The sequence below is a fragment of the Fukomys damarensis genome, unplaced genomic scaffold (assembly GCF_012274545.1).
Source record: "Fukomys damarensis isolate Sample0158 unplaced genomic scaffold, DMR_v1.0_HiC HiC_scaffold_4, whole genome shotgun sequence".
Classification (NCBI taxonomy): Eukaryota; Metazoa; Chordata; class Mammalia; order Rodentia; family Bathyergidae; genus Fukomys; species Fukomys damarensis.
Window position 1 is genome coordinate 16,062,942 of NW_022900916.1, and position 18,029 is coordinate 16,080,970.

General features: G+C 41.6%; 1 protein-coding gene across 4 annotated transcripts in view; it reads left to right on the forward strand.

The window, feature by feature from the left end:
- Positions 1-18,029, forward strand: part of Scin (scinderin) — an 819,415-nt gene that overhangs the window by 84,997 nt on the left and 716,389 nt on the right. For all 4 annotated transcript variants that reach the window (XR_004514640.1, XM_033756972.1, XM_010643372.2 and 1 more), the window contains 6 exons: positions 2,457-2,578; positions 5,706-5,796; positions 9,443-9,613; positions 12,216-12,393; positions 12,647-12,768; positions 17,754-17,831. Coding sequence is in view for 3 of the 4 variants with exons in the window: in XM_033756972.1 (XP_033612863.1) it covers positions 2,457-2,578; positions 5,706-5,796; positions 9,443-9,613; positions 12,216-12,393; positions 12,647-12,768; positions 17,754-17,831 (762 nt within the window). In the remaining variant the exon portion in view is untranslated. The remainder of the gene's footprint in view (positions 1-2,456; positions 2,579-5,705; positions 5,797-9,442; positions 9,614-12,215; positions 12,394-12,646; positions 12,769-17,753; positions 17,832-18,029) is intronic.

The window sequence follows — 18,029 nt, forward strand, 5'->3', positions numbered from 1 at the left end:
TAAAAAAAAAAAAAAAGAAAAAAAAAGAAAAGAGAAATTTGGGGGAAAATTTGGGGAGTAATTTTTCCTCTTTCAAAGACATAAAGTGTGAATGTAAGGTGTACAGGGCTAGTGGAGTGGGAAATGACAAGGGACAAGTAATGAATATTCCTCATGGCCAAAGGGGTCTCAGCTTCTGGGCCTGGATCTGTCTCCTGCTTGGATGTCCTTTCTGGAGCTCAAAACAGGCACCACAGCCACAGGGACTTGGGGCAGCAGTGGCTCCTTCACATTGGCTGGATCCTGGATGTGGTCTCCATTTCAGGCCACAAGACGGCCTCTTGCGCTTTCCTTATGGCTGCTGAAACCCTGGGAGTCTCTTAGGCTCCTGGTTTAGCAAGGCTGTGCTGTGTCTCCTCTGTTCGCTAGGTGGCACTCCAAGGCTCATCTTCATCTCACCTCCATATTTCCAAGCCGAGCACAACCCTGCCCCCCACCCCCCAGCAGGGTTTGTGCCGGGCACACGCAGTGCCTGCAGCCTCTTACTCACTGGTTACTCTGCTGTTTCTACAACTCTCATCTCTCCAACTTGGGTGTCTTTCATTTGTGATGAAGACGAAGAAGCAAAATACAGTACTTTTCAGTTTTATGCCTATATAGTGCTTTTTAGAAATAGAAGTCATGATATTGACATCTGTTTGGGCTGCTGTAAAAAAAATACCATGGACTGGGAGTTTAAATGGTAAACATTTACTTTTCACATGTCTGGAGGCTTGGGAGTCTAAAATTAAAGTTTTGATAGATTCAGTGTTGGATCCTGGTTCTCACGACATGGAGAAGTTGCTGGAGAATTCTCTGGGGTCCCTTCTATAAAGGCATTGATTCTGTGCCTTGTGCTTGAAAATACAGTGAATAATTTTAAAGAAATTATTGGAGTAAAAGATACATTACTATTAATCTCCCTCAAAAATACTTCCCCTCAAATCAAACACATTTTTTCACCTCTTTTTTGGAAAAGTTCTGGAAGTCCTTTTGAGAGGGCCTTTAGCTGTGCTATTGTAGCTGCCTCGATGTCCTGAATGGATTCAAAGCATTTTCTTTTTTCTTTTGGTACCGGGGATCAAACTCGGGTCCTTGTCTTGCAAAGCAGGTGCTAGAACCACTGAGCTAATCTCCAGCTCAAAACATATTCCTTTCATGGTCACTTTGACTTTGGGGAAGAGCCAGAAGTCACACAATGCCTTTATCTATTGAATAAAATAAATGAATACACACCATGCTTTTGACAGAAATTGCTGTAGATAGTTGACTCAGTGTGGGATGATCGTAAAATACCGTCATACCTTGGTTCACGGACACTTTTGATTGCAAACACTTTGGTTCTCAAACAAAAACATTTGGCATAATTTTGGCTTCCTTTTGAAAACTTTGCATTGGGTGACAAACACGACCACAGCCATCTTCCCCACACAAACATTAATGAACTCATCTTCCCCAAATCATAAAGCAAATTAAGTTCACAAGCCAAGGTACCACTTACAGTTAATATTTAAATGTAAAATCTGATGTAATAAAAGACACCTGGCTATTAATCCCCTGCAAAATGCTCCCTCTTTGCTGTGAATGTATTTATCTCATATTGTAGGGAATGTATCTTTTACTACAGTAAAATTTAAGTGTAACATTCACCATATATTTCCATCACCCCTCGGATTCCCAGTAGACCCACGTTTAGGACCTCATTATTTTTCCAAAGTCCCCCTTCCTAAGTTTAGATTTCAGACTGAATCTTGCAGGGAGCACAGGTATTCGGTCCTCTGAGGCAAGGCTATCATTTGGTCACAGTCTACCAGCTCTTGCCTCAGAAAGTAGTAGTCTTGTGTCTTAAGCCAAAGGGAAGAAGAAAAAAAGTTATTTCATAATGGAATAAAAAATTTTACTATAAAGCTAAAAGATACATTTCTGAGATGAATAATACAGTTTGTTATTACACTACAGTGTCGTGTTATTTTCACTAATTGATCAAATAATAGATTTATTTACAGCGTCAGAGCTGAGCTAAATATTGTAGAGGAAGCAAAAGAAATTGAAGCAACTGAAAATCAACACATTGCCAATTTGATCAATTTTCTCACTCTTGCTTGACTTTTGTTTTTTAAAGTATTGGGGATTTAACCCAGAACTGGGCTACTTCCCCCGATCTTCTCTATTTTAATCTTTCATTTTGAGACACTTGCTAATTTGGTAAGTTCCTCAGGCTGGCCTTGTACTTGTGATCCTCCCACCTTAGCCTCCCAGAGGGCTGGGATTACAGGTGTGTGCCATCATACCTGGTCTTTGCTTGATTTGTAAACTAGTTGGAAAACAATTTAAAAGTTGTTTAATAATAGATGTAAAAGAAAAATTATTTAAAGCCTGTGAGAAATGTTATTAGATTAAAAAATTTTAACATTGTATATCTATCTTGTTTCCTTTAGATTTGGCGTGTAGAATGCAACGGTAGAATCGAAATTGAGCCAAGCTCCTATGGTGAGTTCTACGGTGGTGACTGCTACATTATCCTCTACACCTATCCCAGGGGGCAGATCATCTACACATGGTAAGTTTACCTCTTCCACAAGAGCTCAACTTCTGCAGGGCCAGATTATGCTTGAATATGAAGTTCTATGCAGTATGGGGTAGAATCATCCTGTAGTTGCCCCAGTGAGATTTGGAGGCATGCCCATAGTGTTCTCTTTATCATGACTTTGAGAGCTTTGTGGCGGCTGTCCACAGACTAGTGGAGTTAAAAATAACCCTCTCTGGTCTAGGAAAAGGGTTTTAATATTCCCAGTAGTAGCGTCCTCTTGCTGGATATATGGTTCGTTATTTCATCTCTCATGCAGGCATATGCTGTAGTGGCAGCATTGGGTACTGTCTTTCTTACTGTTATAATTCAGGAAGGCCACCCAGATAGAAGCTGTGAAGTTGTAGTAAGGCAAACCCTGCAGGGGATATAACTTGTGATTTCACCACAGCATACTGAACAGACCTCAAGTTAATGCATCTTTAGTCTTTGTCCCCATGAAATTCCCAGCAATGACAGAAAAAATATGTCAGTGTATCTCCAGCTACAAGATTTCCATAATGACTGTAGTTAATTGAAGGTTAGATTTCCTCGGGTCAGAGGCCCCGCTCAAAGATGAAGCAACAAACATTGACACGCCTCCCCCCGACCCTTGGGACATTTCAAAGATAGGGATTGTAAAACAAATCATATAACTGAAATTCTCTAACTTTGTAGTAAGTGAAATCAGGTAAAATAGAATATTGCCGAGAAAATGGAAATAAAGTGTAAATGGGGGAGGGGAAGAGGGGGTGAAGGGAGGGCAGGGACAAGGGGAAAAAAATGAGAACCAAGACCTGTCATGTAAAGGTACAAGATCCCAATAATGAATGTAACTGTACTGTATACCTAAAATGTACCAATAAACTCAATTTAAAAAGATTAAAAAAGATAATATTGCTGAGAAAATAATACTCAGAAAAGATCTTGAAGCTGAGAATTGTGTGTGGAGAATATAAGGTCTGGGTCAGAGCCCACCCCACCTTTGCTTACAAGACAGCAGCAACATGGAGTGGACACATCAGCACTCTGCTTATGTGGTGACATTTCTCTTCAGTGAGTCTCACATCAGATGACAGTCTTACTGCTGGAGTTGCCCAGTCCCTCCAGTCCAAGGAGGGTCAGGAGATAAGGGATATGCGGTGATACCCAAGGGTAGTCTGGCACCCAGAAGCATAGGTGAGTCCTTTGACTCACTAGGGAAGATGGTACAGGGTAGCAAATCATTCCAGGATTCATGTGTATTCTAATGGTTAGCAGTCATTGCCTGAGGCATTGCTCTCAGACACCACAGGAAGAACCTGGACTGTTTTCGCAGCCTACATGCCCTCACCCCAAGCTAAATAAACCAGACTCTCAGGTGGTGAGATTCCCGAGGTTCTGACTATACTCCTATTAACGAGAACCCCTGCACTCGGAGGCATTTCTGGCCACACGGTTTCTCCATACTCTCTCCAAGATGAATGCATTTGGCTGTTTGATTCTATGGTCAAGACATCTAGGAACCATTTTTTTTGAGGAGCATGTTTGTGCCAGGAAAGTATTTATTTGACGTACCATTTCTGTTACATTAAAAAGTTTGTAAGGAGGATTAGAGGGTAAGTAACTTAATCCAAAGTCCCAACTGTTGTATCTGGTGAAGTAACAGTTCAGACCCGGAGCTGTAGGTCTCTCACTTCAGAAATATCTTTATAAAATTTGAATTCAAAAAGGTGTTTGTGCAGGGCACAACTTTGATAGGGATGAAAAATTAGTTGTTCCTATTCAGCTTTTTGTTCATTTTGTTTCATGGTCTTTCTCTTAATTCTATTCTGAATGTAAGAAACGTAATTGCTCTTAGCACTTAGATCAAGCAAAAGAAGACTAAACAAGCAAGTCAAGAGAATGTTTTTTAGGGCAGGACAATAAGAGCAAGCTGGGTGATCCGGGGAATTACAGACAGCTGGCTCTCTCCAAGGCTACTGGTAGAGGCTCCCGGAAGTGGCCTTTGAATCAGAGAGGAAGAGGAGCTGCTGCAGTCAGACCAGCAGGGAGGGAAGCTGTTCCAAGCAGTGCAGGTAAAGGCGTGCTCTAATAATCTACCAGCAAAGAAATACGGTTGGAACAGAGGGCAAAACCAGAGAAATCAGATGGTACCAAATTGGGAATGGCTTGCGCGGTCATGCTGTGAAGGATGAAGTCTATTTTCCAGGGGTTGGGAGCCAATGAGAGTTTGAACAGGGGAGTGACACGATTGGTTTTCCTTTTAGAGAAACTTCTTGATACGGCAGGAATGGATTGGCTGGCAAGACCAGAAGCAGGAAGATGACTGGGAGTTTGTTGCAGTGATTGAGCTGAGTGTTAATAGGGCCTGAATTCACTGTACAGTGATGACAGCAGGGCCGGAAAGCGTGAGACAGCTGTGCAGGCTGTGAAGGAGTTTGCATGAGAGAGTGGTTATGAGTAGTAGAGATGACAAAGTTAAGAGTGGCCCCTAGGGTTTTGTTTCAATATAAGTAAGTAGAGTACATGAAACAAAGGTAGGGAACGGAGGAGAGTGCAAGTTGGTCCACACTGCAAAGAGAAAAGACAGTGGGAAGGCACTACATTGTTACTGATTACTGTCTTTGGGATGGCACGGGGTGGTGGGGTGGTGCTGGTCATTTAGTTTTCTTTCCAGTTTGAAGTGTTGAGAATTTATATATTTGGTTCCATGCTTACTAAGTACTCATAGAAAGATAAAATGCCTCCAATAACAGCCTCACAGGCCTGCCTTATCTACCGGTACTCAGATGTATTATTTTCACTATGGAAATGGTTTCTGCAAAATAGGCAGATCCAATTTGGAATCAGACAGACATGGTTACTTGGCTAAGTTATATGAACAGCTAAGGCCCAATGTTGTTGAAACAGAGATAAAAATGGCCACCGTATCCAGTTCTGGAAAATACAACAGGACAGTTCAGGGCTTGATGTTAGTACTTTGAAAGCAACAGTAGTTTTGACAGATCATTGTATCACATTAAAATGGTTGGCTTCTTCTTAATTTTTCATAATAACTTAAGTCTTTTCTTGAAATAGCTGTACAAAAACGTCTTAAAACTTAAATACAAGCTAATGTGTTTTGCTCTCATTCCTCCAGGCAGGGGGCAAATGCCACACGAGATGAGCTGACCACATCTGCATTCCTGACTGTCCAGTTGGATCGGTCCCTTGGAGGACAGGCTGTGCAGGTTGTGATGCTTTTAACCCCTAGACTCATCCAAGTCCGAGGATTGCCGGCTTAGTTACTAGCTAGAGCTTCCCTCCTGTGTATGAGAAGCTGAGAATATGTTGTGCTGCAAGGCAGAGGAGAGTTACGGTTGATGGCAGAAGTACGGCTGCCCTTCAGCAGACCTTGAAGGAGAGAGATGATCTGGATTACCAGGGGTACAGTGTGACCACCAGGGTCCTTAGCAGCGAAGTAAGCAGGCTGGCACAGTGGAGGGACACAGCATGGGGAAGACATACCCAGAAGTTGCCAGGTTTGACCAGGGAAGGGGTCCCAGTAAAGGAATACAGGCAAACTCTAGAAGCTAGAAAAGGCCAGGAAACGAATTCATCCCTGTTCTAGGAAGAAATATACCTCTGCGATAGCCTGACTTTAGCTTGCCTGGGTAGTCTGATTCAATTTTCAAATATCCCAGATTTTAGCCCAGGGACTAAATTAGCCTATAACTCATTTTGGACTTCTGACCTCCAGAGATATAAGATAATAAGTTTGTGCATGATAATTTGTTACAGCAATGAGAAATAAATACAAGAGTGTAGAACTAGCACAGATGAATAATTCTAGTTAATAGATAAATAGTAGAATAATATTGTCTCACTATGTAGTTCAGGCTGGCTTTGAACTCATAGCAGTTCTCCTGCCTCAGCCTCCTGAGTGCTGGAATTTCCGGTGTATGCCACTACACCCAGCAGATACTCTTAAAATATAAAAATACATAAGCTATGTGTTCTACAGGTAGAGTGAAATAATCTCTAAAGAAAGCATGGAATTTTTCCTTTTTATGTACCAGAATCTTGGCCGAAACAAAGTCCAGCACCTAGAAGTGAAGGAGAGGTGGGAGAGAGGAGAAGGAAAAGGACAGAATGGGAGGAGAGGAGAGAGGAAGCAGTGAGGAGAGAGAAACAGGGGAGACAAAGGAAATAAAGAGAACGGGGAAAGAATCAGGAGACAGAAATGAGAGGAAGGGAGAAGGGAGAGGGCGGAAAGGGAAGGGAGAGAGGTAGGAGTGAGGGAAAAGGAGAATGGATTCTTTAGTTGGGTATTTCTGTTAAAAATAACTCCCGAGAATCACTGAACCCAAATTCGAAATAACAACTCCATGTAAATATGAGTCAAGCTCTTTGTGTGTCCATGTGTATGTATGTGTGTACACACACACACACACACACACACTGTATACACACGAGTATGTATACAGAGAGATTGATACACAGAAAAGACAGTAGAGAGAGACGGTATCCTGACTAATTATAAAAGTCTGAGTGGGATACAGCCTCGGAGGTTACCACTGCCAGGTCTTAGGTCTCCTCACTGTCTGTGAGACTCTTTGCAGCCTGATTTTGTCTTTTCAAGTTCAGATGCCCATCTTCTTGTACTTATGGCGGAGTATCTGCTATTTGTTTCAGGACCCTTGTTAGTAATCACAGGAGTTTATTGATCTTTGCTTACTTTCCCTAGTTCATAAATAAAATACAGGCTTCAAGGAAACCCTGTTTACTTCTAGTGCACTCCAATGTGTCCGTCTCCTCTCAGGAACCCGGGAGTGGCACTTGCTTGTTCCTTGTCCCTTCAGCGAGCTTTAGGTCTCTCTGTCTCTTTCTCTTTCAATCTCTCTCTTTCTTTAGCCGGAGTTGCCCACAGCACTGCTTAGGCATTTCCTGCCCGCCTGTGTGTTTGTCTGGCCAGTTTTGGGGAAGGTGTCTGCTCCCATCTGCTGGGAAATGTGTCTTCTATACCGGGCTTCGAACTGAGAGCGGTGCCCATTTGGCCAGCGCGGTGACCTTTCTGGGACAGCTGCATGAGGGTTCCCGTTTCCTCCGCAGGAGTGTGTTTGCTTAACTTCCTGTGCCTGGTGGCAAGGGAGCTGAGAGTTGATGTCCTATAGAAGGTTTTTGTTTTGTTTTGTTTTCAAATCTTTATAAATGTATAATTACTTGTTTAAGTGTAATAATTAAATAGAAAGATAACTCAGGTACTTCAGAGCATGAAATACAAGATGTGGAGGCTGAATTTGGTCTTCCAGATGGTTTCTTTTCTTTGGTACTTACAAATATTATCAAGTTCGATCTAAATGTATGGGCACATTTAATCATTTTTAATAAGTTAGCTAAGTAATTAATTGGAAAATTTAAAAGTATGAATTATTTACATGCACTCAACCCTATTTCCCGATGAAGTACTACATTGATTTCTTTAATAGAATATTTCTAGTTAAGAACTGACATCACCTTTTCCATTTAGTTGATCTTTAAAGTATTCCTTAACAAATTATTAAAACACTTGAAGATACTCATTGTGCCCTACATATCACATAGTGCATAGTAGAATATGTCACATATGCCCAGATAATGAATTCCAGAGATCTGTTGCATCCTAAATTAACAATGAAATGGTAACTTTTAGTTCAGTCACTAGATGGCAGTATTTTATATACTGCTGAGAAAGCTAAACTTGCTGTTTCATAGTAAGAGTGTTGAAAACGTTTTAGTCTGCCTTGTCGCTCTCTTACTCATCTTCACAAGAAAGCATGGGCCTTCATCACTGATCCCCTTTCCCTTATGTTGGAAATTGAAGTTTCCTCAAGGCTGTGTGAAACGCTATTCCTTCCTACCCTTGTCCACAGCTCTGTGACTGTGAGGAAATATTTTCATAATCAGTCTCTCACTTACTTGAATGCCTGCTGGTTGGAACATATTTACACAGTCAGTTATTTCGCTCCCCAGGCCTCCCTATAACAGTGAGGGTGTCAGCGTTCCTGTTACCCAGCCTCTGGGACGGGACAGACCAGGGTAGACAAGGCAGTTCATTCTAGCACCAGGCAGAATAAATGCAAAAAGTAGGGGGCTGGTCCAGTATTTGAACTCTTTATGTTAAAAAAAAATGCACCACTAGTTTATGTGAGAAATTTTAATTCCATATTGGGTGGTAGTAGGTGAAATCAAGCAAGTCACTGGCCAGTGAATTTCTTCTATTTCCCAATTTCCTCATCTTTAAAAAGTCCTTACACCACATAAAAATAGGCTACTTGTATTAAGCATATGTTATGCTTAATAGCTGCCATTTTATAAGTAAAGTTTCGAAAGTGTATAGTCAGTTTATTTTTGTCAGTTTTTAATGCTTCATCTTACACATATAGGCATATAGCAATAATGAGTGTAACTTGTGTCGTATTTTTGAAGCGTCTGAACACACATCTCTTAATCTGAACCAGCTCCAAAACACACGAAAACCTACCGCATCCATAAATATCTGTAAAATATTAGTGTTCTTGAAAGGAGAGCACTTTTCAAAAAGGTGGCAGATGTCAACATTTTTTATTTTTTTGTCGTCTTTGCCCCTTTGGAGACACAGATAAATATACTTCCATCTTTGCATTTTCTGAAAGCAGAAAGCATTGCAGGAACACTGAGGTGACAAAACATTTCTAAGTGAATGTGGTTTATCACTAACCTATATTTTGTGTTAATTGTCATCCCTTCTGCTCCTCACCTGACTTTTGGTGTATTTTTTATTTTCAAATAGAAAATAAAGAACCTATTTAGAAATGCAGCCTTCTTTCACTGCACTCTTTATTATATTTCTTTTATTCCCCTACCCCCTGCACCCAGGTCCGAGTCTCCCAAGGCAAAGAGCCTGCTCACCTGCTGAGTTTGTTCAAAGACAAACCACTCATTATTTACAAGAATGGGACATCAAAGAAAGGCGGACAGGCCCCGGCTCCACCTGTCCGTCTCTTTCAAGTCCGGAGAAACCTGGCGTCTGTCACCAGGATTGTGGAGGTACCGTCACTGTCGCCTACTCAGGAAAGCATGCCTGGTTTGTGCATTTCCCGGTGGACCTCAGCCATCAGCAAATGCTGGCTTTTCACTACTGGCAAGCTGAGCCCCTTCATTTCGATAATGAACCCACTGTTCACATAAAATAAAAACTACTAAACACCAGGAGAGTTTAATGAAAAGTTAAACTCCAGGCTCCAGCTTGTCACATTTTTCAGCTTCCCTGGGCCCACACCAAGTTTTAAGGATCCTGTAACAAATCAGGCTCTCAAAACAGGCGCAAGGCAGTGCCAACTCTGTCCTGAGGAAAGGGCCTGTGTGACCGAGCATGGGGGTCTGAGAGGGGAGGCCCTGGTGTGCCCAGGTGTGACAGTGCGGGATGTGGACTCCGCCACACTGAACACATCCAGCCACACCTCATGTCCTGTCGCCTCTGTTGGAACCCAGATCTTCCAAATCACCCCACATTGCCCTGCCCGTCCCCAGACCTGGAGCTATGTCCTAGCCCTTCCCTCTGCACGAGCAGAGCCTGTATGCCCCAGGCAGTCCGTATCCCTCCATCCCCTGTCTTCTCCGTGCCTGCCTCCCCTTCACCCTCTTGCTCCATTTCTGTTCTGTGAGGACACCTGTTTCCCATAGCCCGCTCAGTGGAAACTGTGTTTTCCCCAGTGCCAACTCCCCAGAGCCCTGGGTGGGGCTGGATGGGGCGCTGTCCTTGCTGACCCTGGTCTCTTTGGTGTCTGTTCTTTTCATCTTGACTCTCCCTGCTCCCCCAGCCCTCTTGTGCCACCATCTGTGGAGCTGCTGGTCCTTATTCCTTTATGTTTTGAGTATTTCAGCTGTTGTCTCACTATCACCTGGCCTCTCTCTTCTGATAACCTTTTTTTTTTAACCCCATTTCATCTCATACTCGCATGGTCCTCTAATAAATCCTGGCTTTGACAGTAAAAAACCATGGCCCCTCAGAAATCTGTTTAAGTCGTCTGGTCTCTGACAACCACCTCCGGCTCTTTGACTCTTTTACCCCAAGATGCACATACTGGCAATTCTCCAAGCCTGTAGCTCTTCACCCTTCAGACCCTTCAGGTTCACCTCCATCCTGAAACTCTAGCACCTCCCTGCCTCTGGGTAATTCTGATGCAGAGCTTGCAGAGAAGACCAGCACAATCACATTGTGGTCACCTTACTCACCCACCCTGTGCAATTTCTGAATCGTCTGCATTTTCTTCCCCTTCCATTTAGTGAAATGTAAAGTTTTGAATAAGTTAATACCCATATTTAGTAATTTACATATAAAGAATCAAGTATTTTATTAATTAATATCAAAACATTATCTGCAAATTAGTGAGAAATTAGTGTCTTTTAGAAAGTGTCACTTTATAAATAAATTTCACTGTAAATGTCACTTTTCTCAATAAATAATTTAGTAAGTGTTTATTACATAGAATACAAACTGTGGCCCCCATCTAAGGCCAAATTCCTCCCACCACTGACCTCTGTTCAGGATTCCTTCCTCTCCTGAAGGCTTTTCTAGACTGCTATCCATGCAGTCATCCTGACTGCCGGCAACAATCTCCATTCTATTCTCTAACACTAATTTATTCTATCATTGGTCATTTACTTTGAAATTCATAGATGTATTTTAAAAAGTCATTTCTTTAAAATACTATCTCTTGACCTTGACCTTATCCAGCAACCCTTATTTTTCTCTCCTTCCTTCTTTTTTTGTACTGCGGATCGAATTCAGGACCTTGTGCTTGCAAGGCCCGGCCCTTGCTCTCCTCCTTAAGATCAGCGATCCTTGACAATGTTGTCTTCATTCACTCCCTGACCCACAGTTTTGAGCCTCCTGGTCTCCCCGGAGCCAGTCAGTTGGTGGCCTGGCTTTCTTCTGGCTGGTCAGTGCTGCACCTCGCCACACAAAGGTCACTTCTGTGGTCTTGTTTTTTTTCACTTCTCTCTAACTAGCACCTACCATAGTCAGCCTTCGCCATTTCGTTGAGTGCCTTTTTCCCACTAGGTGTTCGCAGCACACTCTTCTCACCGTTCATCATCACATCTCACAGGTTCCTCCTGCATGGTGTGGTATCGAGGACTCAGGACCCCTTCCCCAAATGTCACCAACCCCTGGGTCATTCTTGAAAGGTCCGACCGCCGTTCCTCGTCGCAGCCGTTTCTTCTCTCGCTAAAGTGCGCTGCTGTCTGAGGGGGGCTGGGTGGTCAAGGGCCAGAGGCTGAGATGCTCCTTCTCCATCATTTCTTGTGCCACAGGGCTGTCCCCGTGCAGCCCTGGGTTAATTTCCTGGGGCAGGGTGGAGGCTATGCCCATCTATAACACATCTCAATTCTGCGTTCATGCTCCCTTCTTCCTGGTTGTGTCTATCGCTTGGCCCTGTTTCCATCTACAGAAGCTCCGTCTCTATTTTTTTTCAGTTTTTTTCATGCCCTTGCCTCTTGTTCCCCTTCCCAATGGAAAAAGATTTCCCTACTTCCTATTATTTTTTCGCTCTTTGTTTATAAGGCAGTCACAGCTCCTGGGAAATATTTATTGAGAAAGGAGCAGCAATGAATTTCAGTCATTGTATTATTTTTCCTCATGCTCCAGGTTGACGTTGATGCAAATTCATTGAATTCCAATGATACTTTTGTCCTGAAACTGCCCCGCAATGGCGGTTACACCTGGGTAGGAAAAGGTGCCAGCCAGGAGGAGGAGAAGGGAGCAGAGTATGTGGCAAATGTCCTGGCGTGCAGCACTGCAAGGATTCAGGAAGGCGAGGAGCCAGGTGTGTGCTGTGGGGTCAGAACTGGCATTTGCTGGGCTTGCTGCTTGCGGTTCTCCTTAAAGAAGGATCATTTCGGGGTGGTTAAAGGGGGTTAAGGACCCCTCTGTTGGTTACCAGAGTGAGTGATGATACGTGGTACATTTAAGTAACTTCTTAGCATTAAAGTTAAGGTGAGATAAGATTGTTGTCACTATAAAACAGTACCAGCCATATGCTCCTGAATATGCATTGAGTAGCTCTGTGCTTTCCGCAGAGGAGTTTTGGACCGCCCTTGGAGGGAAGAAAGACTACCAGACCTCACCACTGCTGGAAACGCAGGCCGAACACCACCCGCCCCGGCTCTACGGCTGCTCCAACAAAACCGGAAGGTTCACTGTGAGTGTCTTAAGAAGCAGGGCAGAAGGGAATGGGACCAAGAGATGGAGGGAGGCGGGAGACAGGGGAAGGGAAGCAGATGAAGGAAGTATGAAGACGTGTTGTGTATGTGCACCAACTCCCCACGGCGAACGTAGTCATCATGAACTGCGAACAAGTGCTGATAAAAGCTAAAATTAGAAAAAGGAATGGTGGGATAGAACCTAATAACGCACCTGCCTCCCCTTGTCCTCACCTGGCCGGGAGAGTGAACTCACGTCTCTCCTCTGCCTGTGACTACTGTCTTCATGGAGCTCCATCCTCCGGACCTCAACCAAACCTAACCCTCTCTCAGAGGTCCTGTCTGATCCGATGCACTGGTTATGGCCTCAGATTTTGGATTTTGCGGCGATACAAACTTGCAGTCCATGGCTACATAGGACTGATTTTGTATTGAGCTCTAGCGTATCATCCCTCATCTCCATGTAGCCACAAACATTCTACTATTTCTGACGTGGTAGGCTTTTGTGCAAATTTAAAGGATGAATTCCTTTTTCTGTATAAAATTTGACCTATTCATCTATTCAGCATGTCCTAGGGAATACAAACTTAATTTTCAACATGCACACAAGGTACATTTAATGCTAGAAATAACAAAGCTCTGAAGAAGAAACTGTCCATGTACAAATCACACTTGGATTTTATAATTTTTCAAAATAATTTTAGTTTGATCTAAAAATGGAAGTCTGAATAGTAGATAGTGATACTCTGTTATTGAACATCATAGTTTGTTACCTACTTTTCAGCAAATCCTTGTACTTGCTACATTTTATAAACTTGCTATAAGAAAAATCTACAATTTTATCATTTTGACTAGGAGTTGTATATCGCATCTAAACAACTTCATTATTGGTATATGTATCCATAATTTCTTATCCATATTATCTGCTAATATTGGTATGAATTCATCTTTATTTCTAAGGAAGGTATATTTTCAAAAATAAGTATCTAGGCTTTGTTTTCAGATTTTAAGAACATCTGTGAGTTGTTTCATGTGTGTGTGTGCATGTGTGTGTGTTATCATAGACATGTTAGCCATTGCAAGAAATACACATTTCCTTTGTACCTACTCATTTTCTTGATTGGTTCTTGGAATCCTTTCATCCTCCTTCATAGTTTAAGGAAAAGGATTGTTAGTGACAAGAGTTTGATCATCGCCAGAAAATAGGCTTCAGACAGGGAGAGTCATACAAGGCAGCAGAGATAGTGGTTAAAAGCACAACTTTTAGAGCCAGTCTTCCTATGAGATACCACGTACTTGGTGATACCACTTGCCTGATGATGTAACTTACTGGCTCTGTGACCCTCAGCTGGTTCTTTATTGATTCTGTGCTGTAGTTTTCTCATCTGTAAAATAAGGAAAATCATAGTAACTAATTCATATGGTTGTTGTGTATATTAAATTCATTAATGCATAGAAAGACTAGAATATGGGCTGGGGATTTAACTCAGTGGCACTGTGCCTGCTTCTCAAGTGCAAGGTCCTGAGTCTGATCCCCAGTACGAAAGAAAGAAAGAAAGAAAGACAGACTAGAATACTTAGAATAGTTAGTGCTCAATGAAAAGTAAGTTTAAGGTTTTTGATTTTGAAAACCATTATGTTACTGGTAAATATTTTTAGGGTAGATGATATTTTTTTCATTTTTATTAGTATATGTTTTCAGCACTTAATGATTACCTTCCTTGTGTGGAGTTGATGCACTTTAATTCTTTTTCTCATCTTCCTTCCCCTCCCCTCCTCTTCCTCCATCTTGTAATCTTCTTCTGGTTCCTTGTGAATTTTAGAATTATTTTCCCCAGGCCTGTGAGGAATGCTGTTGGTATTTTGATTGGGATTGCATTCAATCTGCATATCAGTTTTGAAAGCATGGCCATTCTGACAATATCGGTCCTGCCCATTCAGGAACAGTGGACGTCTTTCCATTCTCTGATGTCCTTTTCAATCTCCATTTTCAGAGTACTGTAGTTTTATTTTTTGGTACTGGGGATCGAATTTAGGACCTTGAGCTTGCGAGGCAGATGCAGTGCCACTGAGCTAAATCCCCGGCCCCAGTGCACTGTAATTTTCAGTGTAGGCCTTTCACTTGCTTGGTTAGGTTAAATCCTAAAATTTAATTTTTCTACATGCTCTTGTGAACAGTATTGTTTTCCTAATTTCTTTCTCGAGTGTGCTCATTATTGCTGTACAGGAATGCTGTAGACTTTTGTGTGTTGTTTTTGTATCCTCTACCTTAAGGACTTTGACTATTAATTCTAGAAGTATTTGGTAAAAATTGTTAGGTCTTTTATTGAGAGGATCATGTTGTATGCAAATAATGATAACTAGATATCTTCATTTCCTGTACATATCCTTCTTATTTCTTTATTTTTTTTGGCTTATAGTCATGTCAAAGCCATGTGTATTTCTTTCTTTCTTCAAAATCTTATTGAGCTTATTGGTACTTTTTAATATACAGTACAGTTGCATTCATCATTGGAACCTTATACCCTTACATCACAGATCTTGGTTCTTATTTTTTTCCCCACACCCTCTTCCTCCCTTCACCCCCTCCACCCTTCCCTATTTACAAACACTTTGTTTCCATGTTTTTCTTTTCTCATATTTTTTCCTGTCCCATATTTCCTTTCCTCTATTCTTTATTTCTTTCTATTGCCTGAGTGCTCTAGATAATATTTTGAGTGCTATATCAATAGGAGTGGTGATACTGGATGTCTGGTCTTGTTCCTGATTTTAGAGGTTTTCCCCTATTTAATAGGATTCTGGCAGGATTGTCCTAAATAGCTTTTACTAGATTGAGAAACGGCCTTTTTATTATATCTATTATCTTCAGGGTTTTCATGATAAATAGATGTTGGATTTTGTCGACAGCTTTTTCTGCATCTATTGAGATAATCATGCAAGTTTTGTTCTGTTTATGTGATATATTACATTGATTGATTTTCATATATTGAACTATCCCTGCATTCCTGGAATGAAGCCCCCTTGGTCATAATGTGTGACCTTTTTGAGGAATTTTTTGCATTCTGTTTGTTAGTATCTTGTTGAGGACTTTTACATCTATGTTCATTAAAAAGATTGGCCTGTAGTTTTCTATTTTGATTGGGTTTTGGTTGGTTTTGGAATCAGGGTAATTCTAGCTGCAGAAATGACTTTGGGAGTACATTTTCCCTTTCAATTTCATGAAAGAGTTTGAGGAACATTGACGTTACATCTTCCCTGAAGTTCTTGTATAATCGCTTGTTAATCCATTGGGTCATGGGCTTTTCTTAGTTGGTACTTTTTTTTTTTTTAGTCACTGCTTCAGTTTCATTGCCTGCTATTGGTTTATTTAAGGTCTCTACATCATCTTGGCTCAGTTTTTCAAATAAGAATTTATCCATTTCTTCTAAATTCTCCAACTTATTAGCATCCAGGTTTTCTAAGTAATTACTAATAATCTGGATTTCAGAAGTGTCCATTGTGATTTCATCTTTTTCATTTCTAGTTGCATCGATTTGGGTCTTGTCTTTCCTTTTTTTGGTAAGATTGGCTGTTTGTCTCTTTTGTTTTTTCTTTCGAAGAACCAGCTCTTTGATTCATTGATACTATTTTTTTTGGGGGGGTCTCATTTCATTAATTTCTGCTCTGATCCTTATAATATCCTTCCTTGTACTAGCACCAGATTTGGATTGTTTTTGTTTTTCTAAGATCTTGAGGTACATCATTGGGTTATTTATTTGGGCTTGCTTTATTTTTCTGACATGGGTATTCATAGCGACAAAATTCCCTTTTAGGATTGCTTTCATGTGTCCCATAGATGGGTATGTTTACTGGCATTACCATTTGATTCTAAGAACTATCTAATTTCCTTGATGTGATTAGTAAATATTTTTGTAAAAAGATAATGTAAAATTCCTTGCTCTCTGTGAACATTCAATTTTTTTAAAACCTTTGGTTTTTTTTTTTTTTTTTTTTGGTACCCAGGATCAAACTCAGGACGTAGCACTTCAGGACCTTGCACTTGCAAGGCAGGCAGCGGCACTACTGAGCTAAAGCCCGGCCCTTTTTTTTTTGGAAAAGGATCTCGGAATCTTGTCAGGGAATAACAAACATGAATCCCACCTAGAAATCTGGTGGTTCCCAGGGACCAGGTTGGTTCAGGCTGGGCTCTGCCTGGTTCCCTGTAAGCTGCAGGTTAGGCTTATGCCAGTTTGTCTATGACAAAGCCCTGGAATGCAAGAAGGCCCTTGCTTAGTTATACTTGCTAACATGATGTAGCCAAGGCCGTGGTCAGCTGTACTTGTCTGAGTACTGCAGAGTCACCTGCCAGGAGGATAAGGGAGCGAGGAACTGAGAACCTTCCTAAGAATCGGGGGCTGACGTCAGGTGGAATTCTCTATAACAATGTTGAACTTTAGATTAACCATTGATATCGGGTGGATTAAACTAACCATTCCATTACCATTTACTGTTCACTACAGAGAACACAGTTTAACCCATCAAAAATAAAAGTGAAAAATTGCACGTACGATACTATGTTGTAATGTCACCTTATGGAAAATTGTTGATGTACTAAAAGGTCCAGATCTTTTGACTAGAATTAGAATTATCTTGATACAAAATGAAAGAATGAAATACCCAGACCGTAAGCGCAGACATCTTAGAGACAAGGTAGGTGATGAGGTCTGTGAAGCCATTCGCTCCAAGGAACTGCTGGTAGGAGGACTGTGTTGCTGTACATATCCTTCCTAACGGCATTCGGATACACCGTTTGTGTTGAGTACCAGATGGTGCAACTGCGCCATCTGTGTGTGACACTTGGTTAAACCCTTCTTACTCAAAAAGAAGAAAAAAATGACTACCGAAGTTCCTCACTGCCCCCCAGTAGTAGTAGCAAGCATTTATATTCTGTGTACTAGAAAAATTCTGCTGCATCGTTGGTCACGAAGCTTTTAATTTATTTCAGATTGAGGAGGTTCCGGGAGAGTTCACCCAGGACGACTTAGCAGAGGATGACGTCATGTTACTAGATGCTTGGGAACAGGTAGGAACCGCGCCCTGTTTGCATGGAGAAAAAGCGCTTGTGGCTGGGAACTGACAGAATCCGCTCTGAGATCTGACAGGTGTAACAGTAAACCGGCTCAGATTTAGGCTGTATTCAAAGGAAACATTTTCAGGGCAGTTGGATTTCTTGCTGTAGAAACAGTTCCACTGCCACCATCTTTGGCTCTAAAGTCTTAGA